This window comes from Megalobrama amblycephala, linkage group LG21 (assembly GCF_018812025.1).
Source record: "Megalobrama amblycephala isolate DHTTF-2021 linkage group LG21, ASM1881202v1, whole genome shotgun sequence".
NCBI classification, from domain to species: Eukaryota; Metazoa; Chordata; class Actinopteri; order Cypriniformes; family Xenocyprididae; genus Megalobrama; species Megalobrama amblycephala.
In genome coordinates this window covers 1745045-1766766 of record NC_063064.1, presented here as the reverse complement: position 1 = coordinate 1766766, position 21722 = coordinate 1745045, and the positions used below count along the sequence as shown (strand labels likewise).

Sequence of the window (21722 nt, the reverse complement as noted above, 5' to 3'; positions counted from 1 at the left end):
GCTCACTTTCAGCAGTTATTTTATCTATGGTTCGTAACATTTCTTACAGATTTCTGCTCGTTGTAAATCAGATAAAGATAAATTAGTACCAGTACCAGTATGTAATGAGAGTATGTATTGCGTGTGTGAATTAGTCATACCGTCTCTCTATTAATTGTGAAACTGTGGGTTGTAAATAGTTACTTCAAAAGTAGAAAAATATATGCTATAATAAGTTTTGAATTTCTAGCTACTTCAGGACAGCACTGACAACTAGTTTCTGCGTTCCTCTCGGTGCGCAATCTTCACTTTTTATGCAGCTACTGTTTGTATGAGTGTTTGTGCCACAATGCTGCTGCGTGAGCACGGTAGCTCGATATAATGATACACATCCGTTCGTCTAATCACTTGAATATCTAAACTGGCAAACCTTAAAAGAAATACAACTGACAAAGTTTAGTGAAGACGCAAAGCTCACCGCTCTCGCGCCATCTCTGTGTGTCTTGACTCTGCGACATGTTCAATTCCGTGTTGCTTTCATGCCACTGACTGGACGTGGCTACACATGTGGTAGTATGTTTTTAAGGGGGAAGTATTAACAGGATTAAAAAAACAAAATAACCGACATGGGAAAATTACGTCCGTTTGAGGTTCTGAATTTCAGTATCGATTACTTTTCGATTAATCATCCAGCCTTAATTGAATTTATAGGAAATCATCTGATTTTAATGAGAAAAGATTACCTAACAAGTCAGCGTTTTTTTATATCTGAAGTCTATACATTCTTACAATGCAAACATCCTACACATATTTCACAACTTATTCAGAGAAATTATGCTGACTGCATATGGATTTAAAGACACAAAGCTTTATTTCCAAGCATTTATACTGTCGCTCCAAGCATGGTAAAAAAATGTTTTTTTATATTATATAGTGCAATTTAGTATTAGGGGATTGTATGTATTCAATGCATATTTGAATCAATTTCAGCTAATAATCCCAGATATATGTTCATGCTTAATATTTCCTGCATAATTGCGTACATGCAGAATTCTATTTTGTGTTAGTTCAGTTCCCTGTGTCGACAGTGTGCAGTAGACTCATCCATCTTAACAGTGAGATTTTATAGAGTCTCTTTATTACATTAATACTGTGTCACTGAAATATCATGTCAGAATAAATGTGTGATAAATCCTGGTATAGACACTAAGATCTGTGTGTGTGTGTGTGTGTGTGTGTGTGTGTGAGAGAGAGTCATGATAAGTGACGTGTGTATCTGTGCTTTTCTCAACCTCTGCTTGTACTGATGGAAATCAGTTTATATTGTAGTGTCATTGTCATCATTCATGTGATTTTTCTCTATTGTTTGTGCACAGGTAATAAAACACAATGAAACAATGAACTTGAGATCAGATTTTAATTGATGATGAATATTTGAAATGTCTGAATGTTGTATGAATCATCAGCTGCATGTGAAATATAATCGATTCCTTCAGGAGAGTTTCTGACATTATCAAATATGACATTAATCATATCATTTAAGAACAATTTTACAGCAGTCACACATATTTACTCTAACTACAGTAAAGCCATGATAAATTATTATGGCATCTCTTTCAAGCACTGAAAGAAGCTTTCAAAATCTTCAAATGTTTTTATTCTGAGAAGAAGACTCAGGAGGAGCAGCACCTCCTTTCATGGGAATCACCATTTTACCAGGGTCAAGCAGTTTACGGCTTACCAAGGACTACAGTTCATATGCTGGTGAATTGCTGACAGTCTTTGTGGAGCAATGGAGAGCTCTGTGCGGCAGTGAGTTCTCAGTGTACAGCGTATATTCTATGGTGCACCTTGCATCCAATGCACAAAACTTTGGCAACCTTGATGAATGTAGTGCTTTCTGTTTTGAGAGCTATTTGCATTACCTGAACTTGGTAAGTTCTAGCCAGAGTCCTCTATCACAGATGGTAAAACTTCTTGGTGAGATGGACAGAAAAAAGAAACGGCAATAAAAAAAAGACAACATTTTTGCTCTCAGTGATCTGGAATGCTGTGAGGTTGTTTCCATGTTATCAGAGGATGAAAGTGGGCCAGAGATGATGCTCTGTCGTGTGTATGGCCATGTGATTCAAGACTTGATGGAATTTGACATTAGAGGGACATTAGAGGGAACGTTCTGGATTCTCTTGATAGAGAACTCTCACTATCTCTCACTAACTCTCACAGCAAAAAATCTTTATAAATACATCTTTAATAAATGCTTTTGAACTCTAAACATACGTTGTATTCTAACATCTAAAAAAAATGACAATTTTTATTTAAATAATATCAACATTATAATATTGACCTCATGCCTCTTGATTTTGTAGTTCCAAATTAAACACAAACTTTCAAATATTCAAATTAGACAAATATCCTTAGTGTCTGGTTTGGACAGTCTTCAGTAAAAAAAAAAAAAAAAAAATCTAAGCATCTCAAATTTGGAATTAATGAATTAAAGAAAACATTGCTGGTTTCCCTCCACTTTTTTGTTTGTACATTGGTTCACGCTTCAATTTATCCACTAACCATTCAGAAACGTCTAAAAGTTGTAACTTCTTCCTGAGTCTCTCCATCAGTGTCGACTCCGGTTTGAACAATGTAAGGCTGAACACCGTTACTGACAATCCTCATTTTGGCTGCGTGAGATTCTCCAGCTTTGTTGTTGTTGAGCTGTTAAAGCTCCGCCCTCTTCTGGAAAGGGGCCGGGAGCAGCAGCTCATTTGCATTTAAAGGGACACACACAAAAACGGCGTGTTTTTGCTCACACCCAAATAGGGGCAAAATTGACAAGCTATAATAAATGATCTGTGGGGGATTTTGAGCTGAAACTTCACAGACACATTCTGGAGACACCAGAGACTGATATTACATCTTGTTAAAGGGGAATTATAGTGAAGAGTGGATTCTGGAATCCACTGCCACTTCAATACATATCTTTTGAGTTATTAACATTTATCTTTCTAAATATTAAATTATTTGAATGACTCTGTGTCTTCATTCATCATATCTGGTCTTTTGGGTCTTTAAATTCCCCTATAATAGGTCCCCTTTAAACAGGGCCAAAAGAAATATAAAGATAAGTTTAAATGGAGTTTTGTAATTTATTACTTCTAAGACATCAGGTGATCAGAGCTCTGAACCGCTTCAAGGAATGAAAACAAAAACCGAAAACTAATGAAATTCTAAGCGGAATATAAACAAAAATGAAATTCAAGTTTAATCTTTCTGAACAGAAAATTACCAGCATCAACTGGTTATTTTATTGTTCTGTTTAATAATTTAATTTGGCAGTCATAAGTAAGTCACAATGGGAATGCACTGACATTTTAGATCTCAGGAGTTATAGAGAATATATAGGCTATAATATATATCAACAACTGTTAAAGCATTACATTTAAGTGAAAATGAATATCAGGTTATATCCAGCATGTTTTGAAACAAGTAAAAATAGCAAGTTTGTGTAGAACTGCTACTATTTGGGAAATTAAAAAAAAGGGGGAAAAAAGAAACTTTAAAAAAAAAAATTAAACACAATGCCAGAAGAAATATGTATTGCTCAGTGGTTGCTTTTCCTAAGCTCATGAGACTTAGTTGTGATTCTCATATATCCCTCATTTTATTATCAAGTTTCAGATGTTTCTCCTAAAATTCTTTAGGGGAAATAAGAGTAGACAGAAATGAGACATGAGAAATAACTGAGAGAAAAAGTGTCAAAACTGAGAATGTGGTGGAAGAAACATAGAACATCTCTTTATTGTCTTTCTGCAGTCTCTTTCAAGACTCCATTATAGAAATATTTTATTGCTCAGATGTTGCTCTTTCTAAGCTCATGAAACTTAGTTGTGATTCTCATATATGTCTCAGTAGTATTTCTACTCTGTGAGACATGAGAAAGTTCTGAGAGAAAGGAGTCCAAAATGAGAAACGAGTGTTTTGTCTTTTGGTGCCAGTTGCTTAAACTTAGCTGTATATTAACATAAGAACTAGTTTGACTAGCAGTTAACCAAAGCACAATTAGTCTTACTTTTCCAATTCTAATTAAACAGATTTATATGTAACAGTTTTTCAAAAGTTATTCTCAGACTTGAATTAAAAAAAAAAATCTAATTTTGACTCATTTTAAGACTAGTCTAAGAAGTTTTTGCAACCAGCCCCAGATGTCTTTAATTTTATTTTTATAACCTTTTTTATTATTTGCATAACCTATTTTTTTTGTTTGTTTAACATGCAAAGTTTTTTTACAACCCATTTTGCATGCATGCAGGTCAATGTTAAATCATTGTGCAACAAAACAATGTCTACACTAAACTTCAAATATGAGAATACATGTATTGTGCTGGATTGAAATGGTGTGTATGAATGAGAAACTTTAACAGCTCAAATGTTTCTCCTAGACATAAATGAGATTACTTTAACATCAAACGCTAAAGAGACTTTTGCTTGAGTATCCTGCTTTTTGCACTTGTCTCCTAAGACAAAAACTCTCACATTCTCACAATGGTCTCTTTTAAAGATTCAGACAAGATCTCAATAACATCACACACTGTGCTCAGATTTTTCTCCTTAACTAAAGACTAAATTTTAAATGGCAGTTATAGCCTATATTTCCATGTATGAAAAACCCAATTAATACTATGAAAAAGAATATTGTAAATGTGTAAAATATGTTTTATTACATTTTATCATTGTTTTTTCTATTCACTGTACTCTTATTAGATGCAAGTTAGATGAGTTTTATTTATTTTTAAACAAATTATTCTGATTTTGAATTTATTATTTATTTTAATTTAATTTATTTTAATTAATGAATTTATTTATCTTTTATTCATTTATTTATTTTACACTGTATTTATTTATTTAAAACAAATTTATTTATTTAGATTTATCAAATGTATTTAATTTATTTTATTATTTTTATTATTATTTTCATTAATTAAATGCATTAATGCATTAATTTATTATTTAATTAAATCAAATATAATTTATTTTAATCTATTTATTTATTTACTTATTTTAATCTTATTTATTTTACATTTTATACTGCCATTTTATTTAAATCAAGATTATTTGTTTATATATTTATTTAGTTTTATCAGTTTTATCAAATGTATTTAACTTATTTAACTATTTTTATTTTATTATTTTAATTTATTAATTTATTTTTAGTCAAACAGTTTTTTAAATAAAATGTTATTTTAATTTATTTATTGAATGTATTCATTTATCATTTATTTAAATACATGTAATAAGTAATCAAAGGTTTTTTTTTTTTTTTTTTTTTAATGTATTTATTTATTTCACTGCTCTTCTCACAGGGTTTTGGGTTTCCCCTGGGGTTTTCAAAATTTTAGCCCACCGGCAACTATAGTTGCCACAGAGTATAGTTGTCATTTTCCTTTTGTAAGTATTTTTCTAGATGTTTTCCATGTTTTATGTCTCAATGACATGCAAGAAAACAACCAAATACAGGATTTCAAGAACAAAAAAAAAGGTATTCACTTCCTTTCTGTGACATGCAAGGCTGTCATCTTCCTACCCCTACTTCCAGGAAGCATAGCGAAGGCAAACCCTCCCAAAGAAAAGTAATTTTCATGTTAATATGAAGCATTTTTTGTTGACATTTATAAATCTACATAATCATGAGGGTCTCTAGAATCATCCAAACAAAACAAATCTTACAAGAGATCTATAGTTTTTTGTATACTTTGTCAAAAGTCCAAGTGGCAACTATAGTTGCCGGTGGGCAAATGATTTGTAAGTACATATACCATGGGGAAATGGTGTATACTGTGTTTAATGGGTTAAAAAATCAAGGTTATTGGTCTTGTTTAGTGCCTTTTGCCTTCATAATATTTTATATTGATATATATTGTTATTTGTTTTTTTTAATTATTTTTTAATTTATTTATTTTTTGTTTGTTTGTTATATGTGTTATATGTGTTATATTTCGACTGATTGTGACATACAAATTAAAGTCTTAAAATAAAACTATTCACTCAAGGCACTGACGTCATCACTTGCCCACTGAGACAGGTTGTGGGCGGAGCGACACGGGTAGCCCCGCCCCGTTCTGCAGGACATTCTCGTCTGACTCGTTGCTCCGCTTCTCTTCCGGCAGGGGGCGCTGACGCACGCACGCTCGCGTCACGACTCAAGACGTACGCCGATGACGCAGCGTGACGTAGCGCGGATGTCCCAGAATGCCGCTGTCTGCCAGCGCAGCAGTGATCAATGGTCAGGAGAGTCACATCCACCGGCGATTAACGCGATAAACGCCAGAGATCAGCGGCTGATCGAAGCTCTGCGAGTCCGGGGGAAACCGCTTCACGTGACCGTTCATGAGTGAATGAGATCTGCTGAGAGAAACCATCATCTTCATCATCATCACCATCATCAGAGCTGAAGACAAACACAAGCAGGTAAAATCATCACAGTAATGTCACGATCGGTGAAAGAGCTGCTGTAATAATCAAATGTCAGACACACAGTCGAGAGTAACCAGTTCCTCCTTCATCTTCATCACTTCTCTGATTCATGTTATGATCACAGCTGTGATGATTGGCCATCTCATCTGTAGTTTTTACCTCAATATAATAATATATACTTTAAGTAAATATCACTCAGTACAATCATAGTGTCTTTGTGATCCATCATCACTGAATATGACTGAAGATGAATCTTCCTCATCTGTGGCACTTTATTATATTTATACATTTATACATACACTATAACATTTCCAGCACATCTCAAATCATTTGATTAGTAACATGGTGGAAATTACATTTAAAACGTTTTGGGTTTTTGTCTTTCTAAGGCTGATTCCACAGATTATTGTTTTATTTGTACTATATACACACATAAACTTTAAATTATACCCTGAGAGGAAAGTGTGCGTTATAACTCAAATGTGATGATTATTCTTTGTTTCTTCACACATGTGATATTTAATATTTTGTTTGTTTGGAGACGAGTGTCTGATATTAAAGTGTTAGTTCACCCAAAAAATAATTACTCGCCCTCATGTCGTTCCACACCTGTAAGACCTTTATTCATCTTCAGAACACAAGTTAAGATATTTTTGATGAAATCTGAGAGGACTCGTCCATAGACAGCAATATAATCAACACATTCAAGGTCCAGAAAGGTACTAAAGACATCGTCATGTGACTGCAGTGGATCAACCTTAATGTTATGAAGAGACGAGAATACTTTTTGTGCGCAAAAACAAAACAAAAATAACTACTTTATTCAACAATATTTCTTTTGAATATGTCAATCTCATCCGTTGTTTACGTCCAGCGCTTCCAGGTTCATCGTCCGAACGCTGACTCATTATTGGCCGGCTCCTGCCTCAGAATCACACGCATGTGTCGTGCTAATCACGTGATCAGCTTTGGCCAATACTGAGCCGGCATTCGGACGTAAACACGGAAGCTTCACTGTGTTACTGCGTCACCTGCGTAAGATAATGACAGAGAAGAGATTGTTGAATAAAGTCATTATTTTTGTTTTGTTTTTGCACACAAAAAGTATTCTCGTCTCTTCATAACATTAAGGTTGATCCACTGCAGTCACATGACTGTTTTAACGATGTCTTTAGTACCTTTCTGGACCTTGAAAGAGTCATAAACCTCTCAGATTTCATCAAAAATATCTTAATTTGTGTTTTGAAGATGAATGAAGGTCTTACGGGTGTAAGTAATTAATGACAGAAATTTAATTTTTGGGTGACCTAACCCTTTAAGTATGACTGATTGTTCAGTTTCTGTGATATCTGTACGTCAAACCATGACATTTGAACATGTGATGAAGGCATGATGTCATGATGCTGTGCTGATGATGTCACTGCGTGTTTCAGGGCAGATGGCGAGTCCCAGAACCAGACGCGTGCTGAAGGAGGTCCGGACTGAAGACGAGAACAATGTGAGTCTCCGTCAGCGCCGCCGGTCCTCTCTCCTGTGCCGTGTTTTAAAGCGTGTGATGTTTGTGTTGTCAGGTGTGTTTCGAGTGCGGCGCGTTTAACCCGCAGTGGGTCAGCGTGACGTACGGGATCTGGATCTGTCTGGAGTGCTCGGGCAAACACAGAGGCCTCGGCGTCCACCTCAGGTCAGACTCATTCAGATTTTGAAGCGCACCTGAAAATGGTTCATTCGTTCATTGGTGATCTCTGTCTTTCTCCTCGTAGCTTTGTACGATCTGTTTCGATGGATAAGTGGAAGGACCTGGAGCTGGAGAAGATGAAGATGGGCGGAAACAGGAAGTTCCGGATGTTTCTGGAGCTGCAGGACGACTATGATCCCACCTGGAACCTGCAGGAGAAATACAACAGCAAAGCTGCGGCGCTGTTCAGAGATAAGGTGAGTCACGCCACCAATAACTATTGATTAATCTGATTATTATTTCTTGAAAAACCCCGTTAACACTTTATTTTAGGGTCTTTTAACTAGTTGCTTATTAGCATGCATATTACTAGAATATTTGCTGTTTATTAGTGATTTATTAAGCACATATTAATGCCTTATTCTGCATGACCTTATTCTACATCCTACCCAATACCTAAACTTAAATGCTACAAAACTGCCTTACTAATTATTTAAGGTGCCATAGAATGCTTTTTCACAAGATGTAATAAAAGTCTAAGGTGTCCCCTGAATGTGTCTGTGAAGTTTCAGCTCAAAATACCCCATGGTTTTCTTTTTATTCAGTTTTTTAACTGCCTATTTTGGGGCATCATTAAATATGCGCCGATTCAGTGTGCTTCAACCTTTAAATGCTTGCACTCCCCCCAGCTCTCAACTCTATAACACGTTGCATAAACAAAGTTTCAGCTAATATAACCCTCAAAATGGATCTTTACAAAGTGTTCGTCATGCAACATGTCTAATCGCGTAAGTATGGTATTTATTTGGATGTTTACATTTGATTCTGAATGAGTTTGATAGTGCTCTGTGGCTAAAGCTAACATTACACACTGTTGGAGAGATTTATAAAGAATGAAGTCGTGTTTATGAATTATACAGACTGCAAGTGTTTAAATAATGAAAATAGCGACGGCTCTTGTCTCCGTGAATACAGTAATAAACGATGGTAACTTTAACCACATTTAACAGTACATTAGCAACATGCTAACGAAACATTTAGAAAGACAATTTACAAATATCACTAAAAATATCATGATATCATGGATCACGTCAGTTATTATTGCTCCATCTGCCATTTTTCGCTATTGTTCTTGCTTGCTTACCTAGTCTGATGATTTAGCTGTGCACAGATCCAGACGTTAATACTGGCTGCCCTTGTGTAATGCCTTGAACATGGGCTGGCATATGCAAATATTGGGGCTGTACATATTAATGATCCCGACTGTTACGTAACAGTCAGTGTTATGTTGAGATTCGCCTGTTCTTCGGAGGTCTTTTAAACAAATGAGATTTATATAAGAAGGAGGAAACAATGGAGTTTGAGACTCACTGTATGTCATTTCCATGTACTGAACTCTTGTTATTTAACTATGCCAAGATAAATTCAATTTTCAATTCTATGGCACCTTTAATAAGCAGTAAATTAGGAGGTTTATTGAGGGAAAAGTCATAGTTAAAGGGTTAGTTCACCCAAAAATGAAAACTCTCTCATTAATTACTCACCCTCATGTTGTTTCACACCCGTAAGACCTTCGTTCATCTTCAGAACTCAAATTAAGATATTTTTGATGAAATCTGATGGCTCAGTGAGGCCTGCATTGACAGCAATAAAATCAACACTTTCAAGGTCCAGAAAGGTACTAAAGACATCGTTAAAACAGTCATGTGACTGCAGTGGATCAACCTTAATGTTATGAAGAGACGAGAATACTTTTTGTGCGCCAAAAAAAACAAACTTAACGACTTTATTCAACAATATCTAGTGATGGGCGATTTCAAAACACTGCTTCGGAGCGTTACAAATTCAATCTGTGGTTCAGAGCGCCAAAGTCACGTGATTTCAGCAGTTTAGTCCCTGATAGGAGAATCGAACCACTGATTCGAAACAAAAGATTCATGAAGCTTCATGAAGCAGTGTTTTGAAATTGCCCATCACTAGATATTGTTGAATAAAGTCATTAGTTTTTCCTTTGGCACACAAAAAGTATTCTCGTCACTTCATAACATTAAGGTTGAACCACTGTAGTCACATGACTGTTTTAAATATGTCTTTAGTAAGCTTTCTGGGCATTGAAAGTGTAAATTATCTTGCTGTCAAAAGAGGCCTCACTGAGCCATTAGGATTTTATCAAAAATATCTTAATTTGTGTTCTGAAGATGAACGAAGGTCTTACAGGTGTGGAACGACATGAGGGAGAGTAATTAATGACATTTTAAATTTTGGGTGAACTAACCCTTTAATAGTTTATATATGTTCCCTATACTAAAGCGTTACCAAAACCCTAATTATCCAACTCTTATTTTTAGTTTCCAGCATTTTTGGTTATATTCACACAACTTTCATGGCCCCCAAAATATTTTGTCATTCTAGTCGTTTCCTCTTCATGCATTCGATATTTCATTTGGTAATGTTAGTCAGATTTGATTTATATGCTGTTTAATGTTTGATGATCATCCTGCTCTTTCTGGGCTGTGTCTGAAATCGCCCCCTACACGCTTTAATATGCCACTATTTGAGGGAACAGCCATTTTTAATCAAAATCAAAGTGGACGTTATCGAGTGCCCTCATTCAATACCATAATCCACCGCAATGATGAGTGTACAACTGATGTATGCTCAACGGTTAGAGAATACCCATAATGCACTGTGAGAGTCGTGCATTGAATGAATTCCCTGCGTCTGACCAGAAGATGGCGCCTGCATCTGAATCATCAATCCATCCATTTTCCAAACTGCTGGTCCAATGAGGCTTCAGTGTGATATCATTCAGGTGTCATTTTTTAAGATGTAGTTTTATAATAAAGGCTTTTTTTGTTCCCTCGATCATAACTCAGATTGTGTTCGTCTGAAAGAAGATAGTCATATACACCTAGGATGGCTTGAGAATGAGAAAATCATGGGATAATTTTCATCTTTGGGTGAACTATCCCTTTAATGCAAACTCTCATGACTTTCAAACATGCACCCATAAGGAAACAACTTATCTGTGCGAGCAGGAACTGTAAACTGTGATTTAAGCGTTGAGGAAAGCGCGCCTCAAACACATCAAACGCGTCTATCAAAGCATCTAAACATACAGATTTCCTGCAGCAGCTCAGTCTGTGTCTGTGCTGTTTCCAGATGTGTTTTGTTCCATAGCAATCTGTTATTCCTGCTGTTAAATGACTCGACTGCCAGATGTTTTCCAGAGTGCGTTCAATCAGTAATCTAATGCATTGTAGATTATGTTCATTATCGATTTATAATCAGTTTTTTTAATAGTTGTTGCAGAACATCTGACTCTGAGTACAAGCAGCAAGATCAGATGGAAGTGTGTTGAAACTTATCATTTTGCAGTAATTATTTAAGTCTGATTGTATGTGCTGAAGTTGAAGGTGTGATGTGTGTGTGTGTGTGTGTGTGTGTGTGTGTGTGTGTGTGTGTGTGTTGAAGGTGGCGACTCTGGCCGAAGGGAAGGAGTGGAGCATTGAGGACTCGTCTGCCAGGAACTGGACGCCTCCGCAGGCCAAGAGCAGCCTGAGCTCCGCACACCGGTACGACACGCCTCTGATCGAGCAGATGATGAGTGATGATGTTGTTGGTGATGATGATGATGATGATGATGATGGTGTCGTTGCAGGTCCAGTGCCGCTGCGGGTCAGAATCACGGTCACTCTGATAAAGCGTTTGAGGACTGGCTGTCTGACGATGTCAACTCTTACCAGAAGTGAGTTTCACTCCGTCACTGATTGATATCTTCAGATGTCAGATGATTAAAGAGGACCTATTATGCTCTTTTACAAAGTCTTGATGTTGTTTTTGTGCTCTACTAGAGCAGGTTTTCCTGCTTGAATGTTGATTATTTTTCTCATATTCTCCATTGTTCAGCTCCTCTCTTCCCAGTCTGTCAGTAACGCTCTGTTTAGTTCCTGTCTCTATGAAGCCCCTCCTTCTGAAAAGCATAATGTGCTCTGATTGGTTGGCCTGAGCAGTGTTTTTGGGAAATGTCCCACCCCTTACCATAAATGCCAGTTTCAACACACCATATATATTTGTTTTGTGTTGTTTTAGTGCTGGAGCGTCTGGCGCACAGGAGAATCGATATGTTGGCTTTGGAAACACTCCCAACCCGCCCAAGAAAGACGAAGACTTCATCAATAACGCCATGTCCTCCATCTACACGGTAAGACCGCAGTGACGGCTCTGTTATACTAACTCTCTGTCCGTCACGCGTCATTAATGTCGTCTCTATTTCAGGGCTGGAGCTCTTTCACTGTTGGAGCCAGCAAGTTTGCGTCTGTCGCTAAAGACAGTGTAAGTACATCACTGCACACACACACACACACAGACCCACTGTTAACCTAGTTCACATCACACCACTAGACCTACTAGTGAAGGACGACACCAGCCAGTCTGAGTCGCTAGATCAGAACATTTGTGTCCTGAATATGTTCATGCTCAATAAAGCAGTAAGACACTGGAGCTGGTGATACAGTCTGTCAAACACCCTTCAGACTGCACTTTATTCACTGACAAGCCAAGACTAATTTGTGCTTTTCACCACACGCATGTTTCAAAGCAGCATTTATCATGTTTTTCATGCCTTTATAGTAATGAGGTATAACAGGGCTAAAGGCACACCTTAAGAAACATGTGCTTTTCACGACTCCCACAGTGTATGATTGCATTGCTTTTATGGAACATTGATGGAGCAACAGATTTTGTGTGAAAATAAATCATAAAAGTGGTTTATTTTGTTTAAAAATCATATGAATGTATGAGGTGGCAAGGGGAGCAAAATAAGCTAAAATAATGTTTTTAATAATGTTTAAGTTAATACTCGTTCAAAACAATCACTTTAGCAAAGGTTGTACTATTTTCTGTTTATTTTGATAAATAAAAGAATTCATCTTTGTTCAGTAAATACTAAAACAAAATTATTTTAAAGAGTAAAGATTCTGAAAGCATTGAAGGAGATCCCATAATATTTAATATAGATTTACAGTAGTAACAATAAATTATATTTTATTACATGTTATATATTAATACTTATTTTAAATATCTGTAATTATTTTTTAAATATGATGGTTTCATTATAAGTATGGTGATTATCTCTGAGGTGGACACTCAACTTAATATATTTTCCATCTGAATCTAACCATGTCATGTGAACAAATAGAATACTCAACTGTTTATTATTGTGCCTTTTACCCCAAATACCATACTTTTACATATTCTTCTTTTTTGGAAAACTGTTGCTTTAATTATTTACAAAACTGAAAATCAAGTCCTTTGTCTCAAAATATTGTCAATAATTTTATTGATTCTCATTTGCTACATAAATCTACATTAGATCAATCTTATTAGATCAAATTAGCACATAATCAACTTTGCACTGCTGTCTGTGATCGCCCATCTTGAAAAGCGGTTGTTAGGAAAAGTGCTGAGCTGAATTTTAGTGCCATCTAGTGGTTTAAAAGAGAATAAAGTCAAATGCGTTGTTAGCCCTGTTGCATTTAGCGACAATATAAACGATCAAGCAGTTGAGATTTTGCTGCATAAATAACTTCTAAAATACTTCAGCAAAGTCTGTACATAATCACAATACACTATAATAACTTCACTATAGAACCATAATTCATAAATTGATTTCTGTGATTGTGTGTGTGAGATCCACTGCATAGTAACTGATGAGATTGTGATTCTAAGAGAATTTTTATTTTTTCTTCTTTCATCTTTTCTCCTTCACAGACCACAAAATTGGCCAGCCAAGCAACTCTGAAGGTGCGTGTCATGTTGTTGAGATTTGTAGATTTGGAAAATAGTTTGAGTTTCAGGGCGGAGAAAGAATATGTAACATTGCTAACATTGTTCTACATAACAGAGAATCACTAAACCGTAATAATGAGCCTTTAAAACACAAATTAAACACTGTAATCGCATGCATAAATCTGGCCGCAGCACGCTGGTAAAAGTAATGATTATGAATGTGTCCAGAAAAAAACAGAAACTGTCTGAACATTTTAATGATTTATTAATAAACTAGTGTTTTTTTGAGTCTTTGTCAAAGATGAAGTTGACGACGCTGACTCTCACACAGTATAGTGGATGCGCCTATAGAGAGAAATGCACATTGTTCAACGTCATGCTAATTTAGCTTCCAAAGTCCACAGAAACACTTGTTTAATAGTAGTGCACATTTATCAAGGTTTTTTTCTGCAATCAACCGACTAAGTAAAATGTGTTAAACCAAGCCTCATCTTGTCGACTGTTAAGTGGCAGCCCTGTTTTAATCCATCTTCATTTTAACCAACGATATCAGTTCTTAAATCCCAAGATCGATCTTTTAATCTATGCTGTTTTCAGTTGATTTGTGAAAAAAAACCTCACTAAACATTATTTGTAGCTCTCCTACCATCTTGTAGGTCATCTCTCGGATGACCTTGGGGTGAATAAATAATCAGGAAATGTTCATTTTTGGGTGAACTATTCCTGTAAGAGCCCGACATGCTCACGGCAAAGTCCTTTTCCTTTCCTCACTTGTGTTTAAAATGAAGTTTGAAGTCCCTGTGCAGCGATATACTGTTAACCAACATCCAGACGGCGTCCAGATGAATGTGTGAATACGTGCTGCACGCTTTCCTCTCAATAACAAAATAAACACATCAAAAATGCCAGCAGTGAGAAAACAGCAGTTCAGAAAGCATCAGATGATAGAGATGTGGATGTTTGCAGCTCTCCAGTCGTGTATCTAGAATAGATTGCTTTAAAGCAGCAGCTCAACAGTATTAAACATGAACAACGCTGAAGCTGTGATTTGTAATTGAAAGCGACACTGACCGTTTCTTCTAGCAGTAACCGCTGCTGTCTGTAGTTTATATCGCTGCTTTATTCTGTCTCTGCCGCTGCTGTGGATGAAGTTACGGGGTTATAAACCGCCGCCTGAGCCGGTAAAACACTCATCGCATGCTGTGTGTGTGTGAGTGTGTGTGTGAACACTGTATCATTTCATTTCCAGTGTGCATGTCATCGCTTTACTCCATTCGGCCAATAAAAACTCCCATTGCATTCGGTTTACAGGTCATGTGACAGATTGCTCCTCCTCACACATGTAGTGGCTCATGGTCCGTCATGCATGTGCTGTGACTCTCTCATGTTTTCATCTTGTTTTATGTGTGTGTTTGTATGATATATGTCATATTGTGTGTGTTTGTCAGTGTGTGTTCACTCTTATGTTTCTCTCTCAGGCTGCTGAATTGGGCCAGACTTTAAATGACAGTGTTATCAAGCCCACACAAGAGAAGGTAAACATGTTTGTCACTAGTATGTCACTAGTCTAGTTAAGTGTGAGTGTTGTTTGAGTGGATGATAGCTGTGAACGAAAGACGCAGTCAGAAGCATTTTCATCATGTCAGATTACATTTTCATCATGCACGGAAAATGTCCAAAAATATCCAAGTAAATTCATCCTGGTTTAAAAATACATACACTACCATTCAAAAGTTTTATTTATTTATTTTTTTTTTATAAATAATCTCTTCTGCTCATCAAGGCTGCATTTATTTGATCAAATATACAGTAAAAACAGTGAAATATTATTACAATTTAAAATTGTTTTCTATGTGAATATATAGTAAAGTGTAATTTATTCCTGTGATCAAAGCTGAATTTTCAGCATCATTACTCCAGTCTTCAGTGTCACATGATCCTTCAGAAATCATTCTAATATGATGATTTGCTGCTCGAGAAACATTTATGATTATTATCAGTGTTGAAAACAGTTCATATTTTTGTGGAAATTGATACATTTTATGTTTCAGGATTCTTCACTGAATAAAAAGTTCCAAAGAACAGCATTTATTTGAAATAGAATCCTTTGTAACATTATGAACATCTTTACTGTCGCATTTGATCAATTTAATGCAGTCTTGATGGAAAAAAAAGTATTAATTTATTTAAAAAGAAGAAGAAAAAACCCTTACCCCAGATGTTTGAACAGTGGTGTCTATCATATATGATGGGGAATTGCCAATGTATAAAACATTAGTCATGAATTCTTCAAGTGTTTTTCTTGTAGGGCTTTCACACTGGGCACGTTTGTGAAAGGTTTCATTAGTGTTGTTCATGTTGACAACCTTTTTTCCATGACTAAGTCAAGACTATATCAACATGCAATTATCATTGACACAAAAATGAGACTACAATGTAGTTAAAAAATAAAAGCTCTCTTTTCACAGAGTTTGGTTCAACAGTTCCAGTGCAACTGAACTCAGATCACTTCCTACAGGTCATCTCGGGGTTCGGTACCCCTGTGCTCCCACATCCGCACAATAGCTTTCACTTTACCAGTGTTTAATGCAAACCGTGTCCTGTTTCAATCCAAACCGCCAGTGTGAAAGATCCCTTAAAAAGCTCACTGTGAGCTGGGGTAAGATGTGCCAGAGACTCAATTAAAGAGGACCTATTAATGCCCTTTCACAAAGTCCACCAAGACCAGTGTGTTGTGATTGGTCATTTGGGAAATGTCCCGCCCCTTCCCATAACCGCCAGTTTCAACACATTACTAACTAACTCAACCAGGCCACGCCCCTTTATTCTGCATATGAATTATTTAAATGAGGAATATTGTGAAGAAATCTCAAGACTAAAATGGAGGTGTTCTTTACACACTAAAGAACGATGAACATGGAAAAAAGAGGTCCTCTTTAATGCAGCTTTATGAAAATGGGAATAATGTGAGGCAGAACAGATTATGCAGATTATGCTTTTTTTTCTTCATCATTTTTATTTGTTAGTTGTAATGCAACAGCTACTCCTCTGATGAGACACATGGACTTGAATGTCTGTGTCTGTATGTTACTGATTCTTTCTCCTCTTTCCAGATCCTGAAATATAATCAGGAGTGTTAGTTTGAGCTCATTTCTGAGATTTTGCTGTAAATTGTCAATTAAAAATGGGACAAGCAAAACAAAATAGCTAAAATGGCTTCTCATCTTATATAAAGTCATTTATTATTATTATTATTTTGTGGTGAAATGTTTTTATGTGAGGTTCAGCTCTGCAGTGATCATGAATCTAGTTCTCCGATACAAATACAAATGAGCAGCCGAGCCTGAAGTGTGTCGATCACGTTCACACACACGTTTCTGCTGTGACTCGTCTAGGTGAAGGAGGGGAAGTTGTTTGATGAAATGGCCGTCAGCATCACAGGTCTGGCCACTAAGGTACGAGGCTGCGGTCACTCTCGCGCGGCTCGTCTGCTCATGCTCATCTGACGCGGCGCTGTGATTCAGCGGCGCGTCGGTGATCTGGATCAGAGGAGCCGTGTGAGAGAAACCCTTGTGCTCTTTCTGTGTCTCAACTCACTCTTCTTTCTCTTTTTTTTGCTGCCATTGTGATTACGGTGGTGAGTATGATGATCTAGAATTAACATGTAATCAAGTGTATGCAAATGAATCAGTAATCATGGATGCTTGTATTGAAGACCCCATGAAATCCAGAGCAGCTCTGTGTGCTCGTGAAGTTTTAGCAGATAAGCACTCACTCTCTGCTGGGATAACAGACCAAAATACTGCTGAACTTAAACTGTTTTTTGTCCAATCACATGCTCTGTAGAATGAGGACGATCCGCCCCATAATATCACCTGTCACTGACATTAAAAGGGGTCATGAACTGCATTATTTTATTGTTTTATAATGTTTCCTGGGGTGCACTTAATATGCTTTTAACATCAAAAATTTGCCATAATTTAGAAATAAAAGGCATTTTTCCTACCCTGATTTTAGTCCTCTGATTTGAGCGCTCTGTTTTAAGGGGCGTGTCTTCTGTGAGACTTCATTGTAAACGCCCACTGCTGTGATTGGCTGACATCTTTGCAGTATGAAATAGCTTTAGTTTTACATGTGGAATTCTCTTGAAAGCTTTTAGCACATTTTTACTATTACAGCTCTCAAGGATAAATAATCGTGTAAAGTGTTTATATTTAGGTATATAATGGCATTATATTTAGATCGTGGCATGAAAGGTTGCAGTGATGAACATGTAGCCGATCACAAACATGTTGTTGAGCTCATGAAAGCAGTGATCTCGTCATTGAAACTCAGTTTCTGCACACTAACAAATGCTTTCATCATAACTAGCAGTGCAAACACACTGTAAATAAGAGATTCGTTGAATAAAACGGGAGTTTTGGCACGAGTCCAGAACGCAGTCACTGATAAACTCGCGCTGTTTGATTGACAGCTCCAGCGATTGTAAAGGGAGCGTTCTTTGAACGCTTTCTATTTATAATTTAATCACAGTTTAAATAGCAGATTATTTTCATCCTACTAAGAGAAACAATGTGAAGTTGAGCTTTAAGTCATCACAGGTTTGATTTACTGACACAGACAAAGAAGATCTGACTGTACATGAATCATTACAATTGGTTTTCAGTTTTGAAACTTAGAGGATATTCTTATAGTATGATGACCTCTTATATACCCAAACCTCAAGGAAAAATTTGATTTCTCAGTTCATGACCCATTTAAGCATCCCATCAGGCTTCATGGGGATGTGGCGCAACTCGATCTGGATATTAAACAACAAATACAAATGGCACAAACTCTGCATAATGTATGCCCAAACTTAATGTTTCTATAGGAAATATATTAGAGATGCACCGATTGAAATTTTCTTGGACGATTCCAATTTCCGATTTTTTTTTTTTGTTGTTGGTGTGATCTGCCGATTCCGATTTTCCCAGATTCCGATTTTCTTTCTAAGAACTATAATACAAAAATCTACTTTTCTTCAACACAAAGTTTTATTTTCTTAAAAAAAAAAAAGGAAAAAGTTATAAGAACAAATAAAAAAATTGCAAACAGCACAAATAAATGCAATAGAATAGAGAGCTATGAAACTTAAGTTTTTCAGGTTAAGTAGGTTTTTATTCAGGTAAGAAATACTACAGAAATAACACATCCAGTGTTATTTTACATTGGTCACCTTAATTTCTGTAGTCTTTATTGTAAATATTAAATACAGATTCATTCTTGCAATTAAAGTTATAAAATGTATTCAGTCAAGAGCAGAAAGTGATTTTTTTTTTTTTTTTTTTTCGTCTTTTGTTATGAACGGACCCAGTATTACACAAATGCGTCCTCTTGCTCAGTTGTTTAACGATCCAAAACTGACTGTTTATCTGAATAATCACCAAGACGGGCATTTTGACATACTTCTGTATGTATTTGACCTTTTAAACGCAGTAAGCCACTCATTTTGGTACTTGTGACTCTGTTTGATTTCTGTCTCTGTTTGAGACTGAGTGTGGTTTGTTCGCTTCACTAATATAGATCAGTGGTGTGCGCGCTTTTGGTGTGAGAGAAACCTGCGAAAATTACTAAAATTATGTGCAATACAAGCGCTATTTAACCGGAGCGAATGAGACGAGTGAGAGAGAGGAGGCGCCCGCGCGGGTTTGTGTCACTTCACCGCGACAGAGAAGCGAGCGAGAACGCGCAGCTGACGTTATTGCCTGTGCCGCTGGTAACAAAATGGATCTGCTCGGAATCAGTAAGAAGTGAGACTGATCGCTGATCCGGGCCGATCATGAGGAAAATCAGCCGATTCTGATCCCTGGCCGATCGATTGGTGCATCTCTAAAATATATCCAATATTCTCATCGTGGCATTTCATGGGGTCTTTGGATCATCTCACATTTACCGTTATATGATGATAAAACCGAATAACCTAAAGGCCCTTTCACACCAAAACAAAAAATCATTGCTCTGTTCACACTGAGAATAAAAAAGTGATTGTGAAGCAAATTTCAGACTCTCATTTCAGCAATAAACTAATAAAACAGTCCTAAATCAATACAAACACTGGTAAATAAAGTGAGATTAAATCCATAAAGTCCATTTATCTGTTATTAATGTATTACGTCATTATTGAACGTTGATATTTTTCTGGGTGTTTGTGATTTGGATATTTGTTGGTTGTGAAAGGGTCTTAAAACACTGTGTAGTTTCTGTGTAATCAAAAGTCTTCGGGTCAGCGCTGTTAAGTTCCTCTGTGTTCGTTCAGGTTCAGGGTGCAGGTGCCAAAGGCTGGAAGGACATGACATCATTCTTCGGTGGGAAACAAGAGGCCGCTGATGATGGGTAATTACACTTTTATTCAACGAAGTAAAGACACTAAAGATGTTTATAATGTTACATAAGATTTTTGCTGATCTTATTTTCAGCTCTGCCTATGAAGAAGGTTATCAGAACCAGGATCCCTTCAGCACTCAAGGCCCTAAGAAGGACTTCTGGGAAACCTTCGGCAGTACCGAGTCTCCCAGCGGCAATTCTGTAGAGAAGAGCCGGAGCTCAGAGGCGCAGTCTGACACTAAGAATGGTGCTGGAGATAGCTGGGAGACCTGGGACAACGACTGGGAGAAAGCTGGAGACACCAAGAACAAGAAGAGCCCGTCGAAACCGGCCGAAGACTCCTGGGACAACAGCGGCTGGTAGACCAGCAGAATCCGGCTCCACATGTGTGTTTGCTTTCATCGGTCCTTCCCGAAACCCACCGTCACGAACACACCTCTGACCGGATGCGTCGCTCGTTTCGATTGTCGTTGTTCGTTTCTGTTGAGAATGAGTTTATAAAGGTCTTTCTGACGTCTCTGTCCACGATGGAGCTGTTTGATATTACAGTATAATGTTTCATGTTCTAGTGGATTTGACACCAGCAGAGATCTGCATGTCATCTGCTGTTTGTGATCCGTGGATCATAAACTTTCTGATAATGTGATCTGGATCGCACTGGCTTTCCTGTGTCATGACAGACTCCAGAGAGCTTTTGCTGTCTGTTTGTTCATGAATTTTTGTTTTATACGTATGTGTTAAATATATATAATATGACAGATTCCTATTCAAAAAAATTCATTTTTATCAGCAAAACCGTTCAGTCCTCATCCAGGCTTCCTGCTCATTATGAAATCATAACAACTAAACGTTTGTCTGTAGAAGCATGACACTTTTTAGTTAATATCCTCTAGTTCAACATCCATCACCTCATGGCCTTTTGTGGATATGGCTGGTATTTTTAAAAAATAGTTATGGGGGTTTATAATCATGCAATGTATTTTGTTTGTTTGTTCGTTTGTTTCCCCCATCTGTAATGGCTGCTGAGTGTTGTTCATACTGTCATTCCAGCTGTTCATGAGCTCTTGAATTACATGCAAGAACAAATTATGACAAGGTTTCATGTAAAACTCAAGGCATGGACATCAAGCATCGTTATTTATTTCTCTCTTATTTGTGATTTCGGCTGAACGGGATGTGTCTCTTTACCTCAGTAATAAGGTGGTTGTTTATTGTATTATCATCAAGTTCACCCTGAATCTCTCTATGATATTGAACTATTATCCAAACATCATGTGTTCAATAATCGATTGATTTTGTATGTACCTGACTAACACCTGTGGTACGTCTGTGCATCATGCCGTATGTTTGAGCTGTAAAAACACCTGCTATGTCTGGAAAACTTGGGTGAGCTACACTATATTCTGATAGTTAAATGGTATAGTTAATAAAGAGTTAAACACCA

At 36.8% G+C, this 21722-nt stretch overlaps 1 protein-coding gene across 6 annotated transcripts; it reads left to right on the top strand.

Annotated features, from left to right (window-relative positions):
* Positions 1–6191: 6191 nt before the first annotated feature.
* On the top strand, positions 6192–21722 carry arfgap1 (ADP-ribosylation factor GTPase activating protein 1). Of its 6 annotated transcripts, XM_048172473.1 has the most exons (14): positions 6192–6441; positions 7881–7945; positions 8019–8128; positions 8208–8379; positions 11597–11697; positions 11784–11870; positions 12215–12326; positions 12401–12457; positions 13895–13927; positions 15064–15093; positions 15391–15447; positions 17308–17367; positions 20211–20287; positions 20371–21722. In XM_048172473.1, the coding sequence occupies exons 2-14, from the start codon at positions 7886–7888 to the stop codon at positions 20639–20641; spliced, it is 1227 nt and encodes a 408-aa protein (XP_048028430.1). In that variant the 5' UTR covers positions 6192–6441; positions 7881–7885; the 3' UTR covers positions 20642–21722. The 6 variants fall into 6 exon arrangements, with proteins under 6 accessions (XP_048028430.1, XP_048028433.1, XP_048028432.1 ...); XM_048172476.1 differs by lacking the exon at positions 17308–17367 and having other exon boundaries at positions 20217–20287; XM_048172475.1 differs by lacking the exon at positions 17308–17367.

Coding starts and splice junctions, on each gene's coding strand:
- arfgap1 (XM_048172473.1), top strand. CDS start 7,886: ATGGCGAGTCCCAGAACCAGACGCGTGCTGAAGGAGGTCCGGACTGAA. Junction 13,928..15,063: donor CCAGCCAAGCAACTCTGAAG/GTGCGTGTCATG, acceptor CTGTGGATGAAG/TTACGGGGTTATAAACCGCC. Junction 17,368..20,210: donor TCACAGGTCTGGCCACTAAG/GTACGAGGCTGC, acceptor GTGTTCGTTCAG/GTTCAGGGTGCAGGTGCCAA.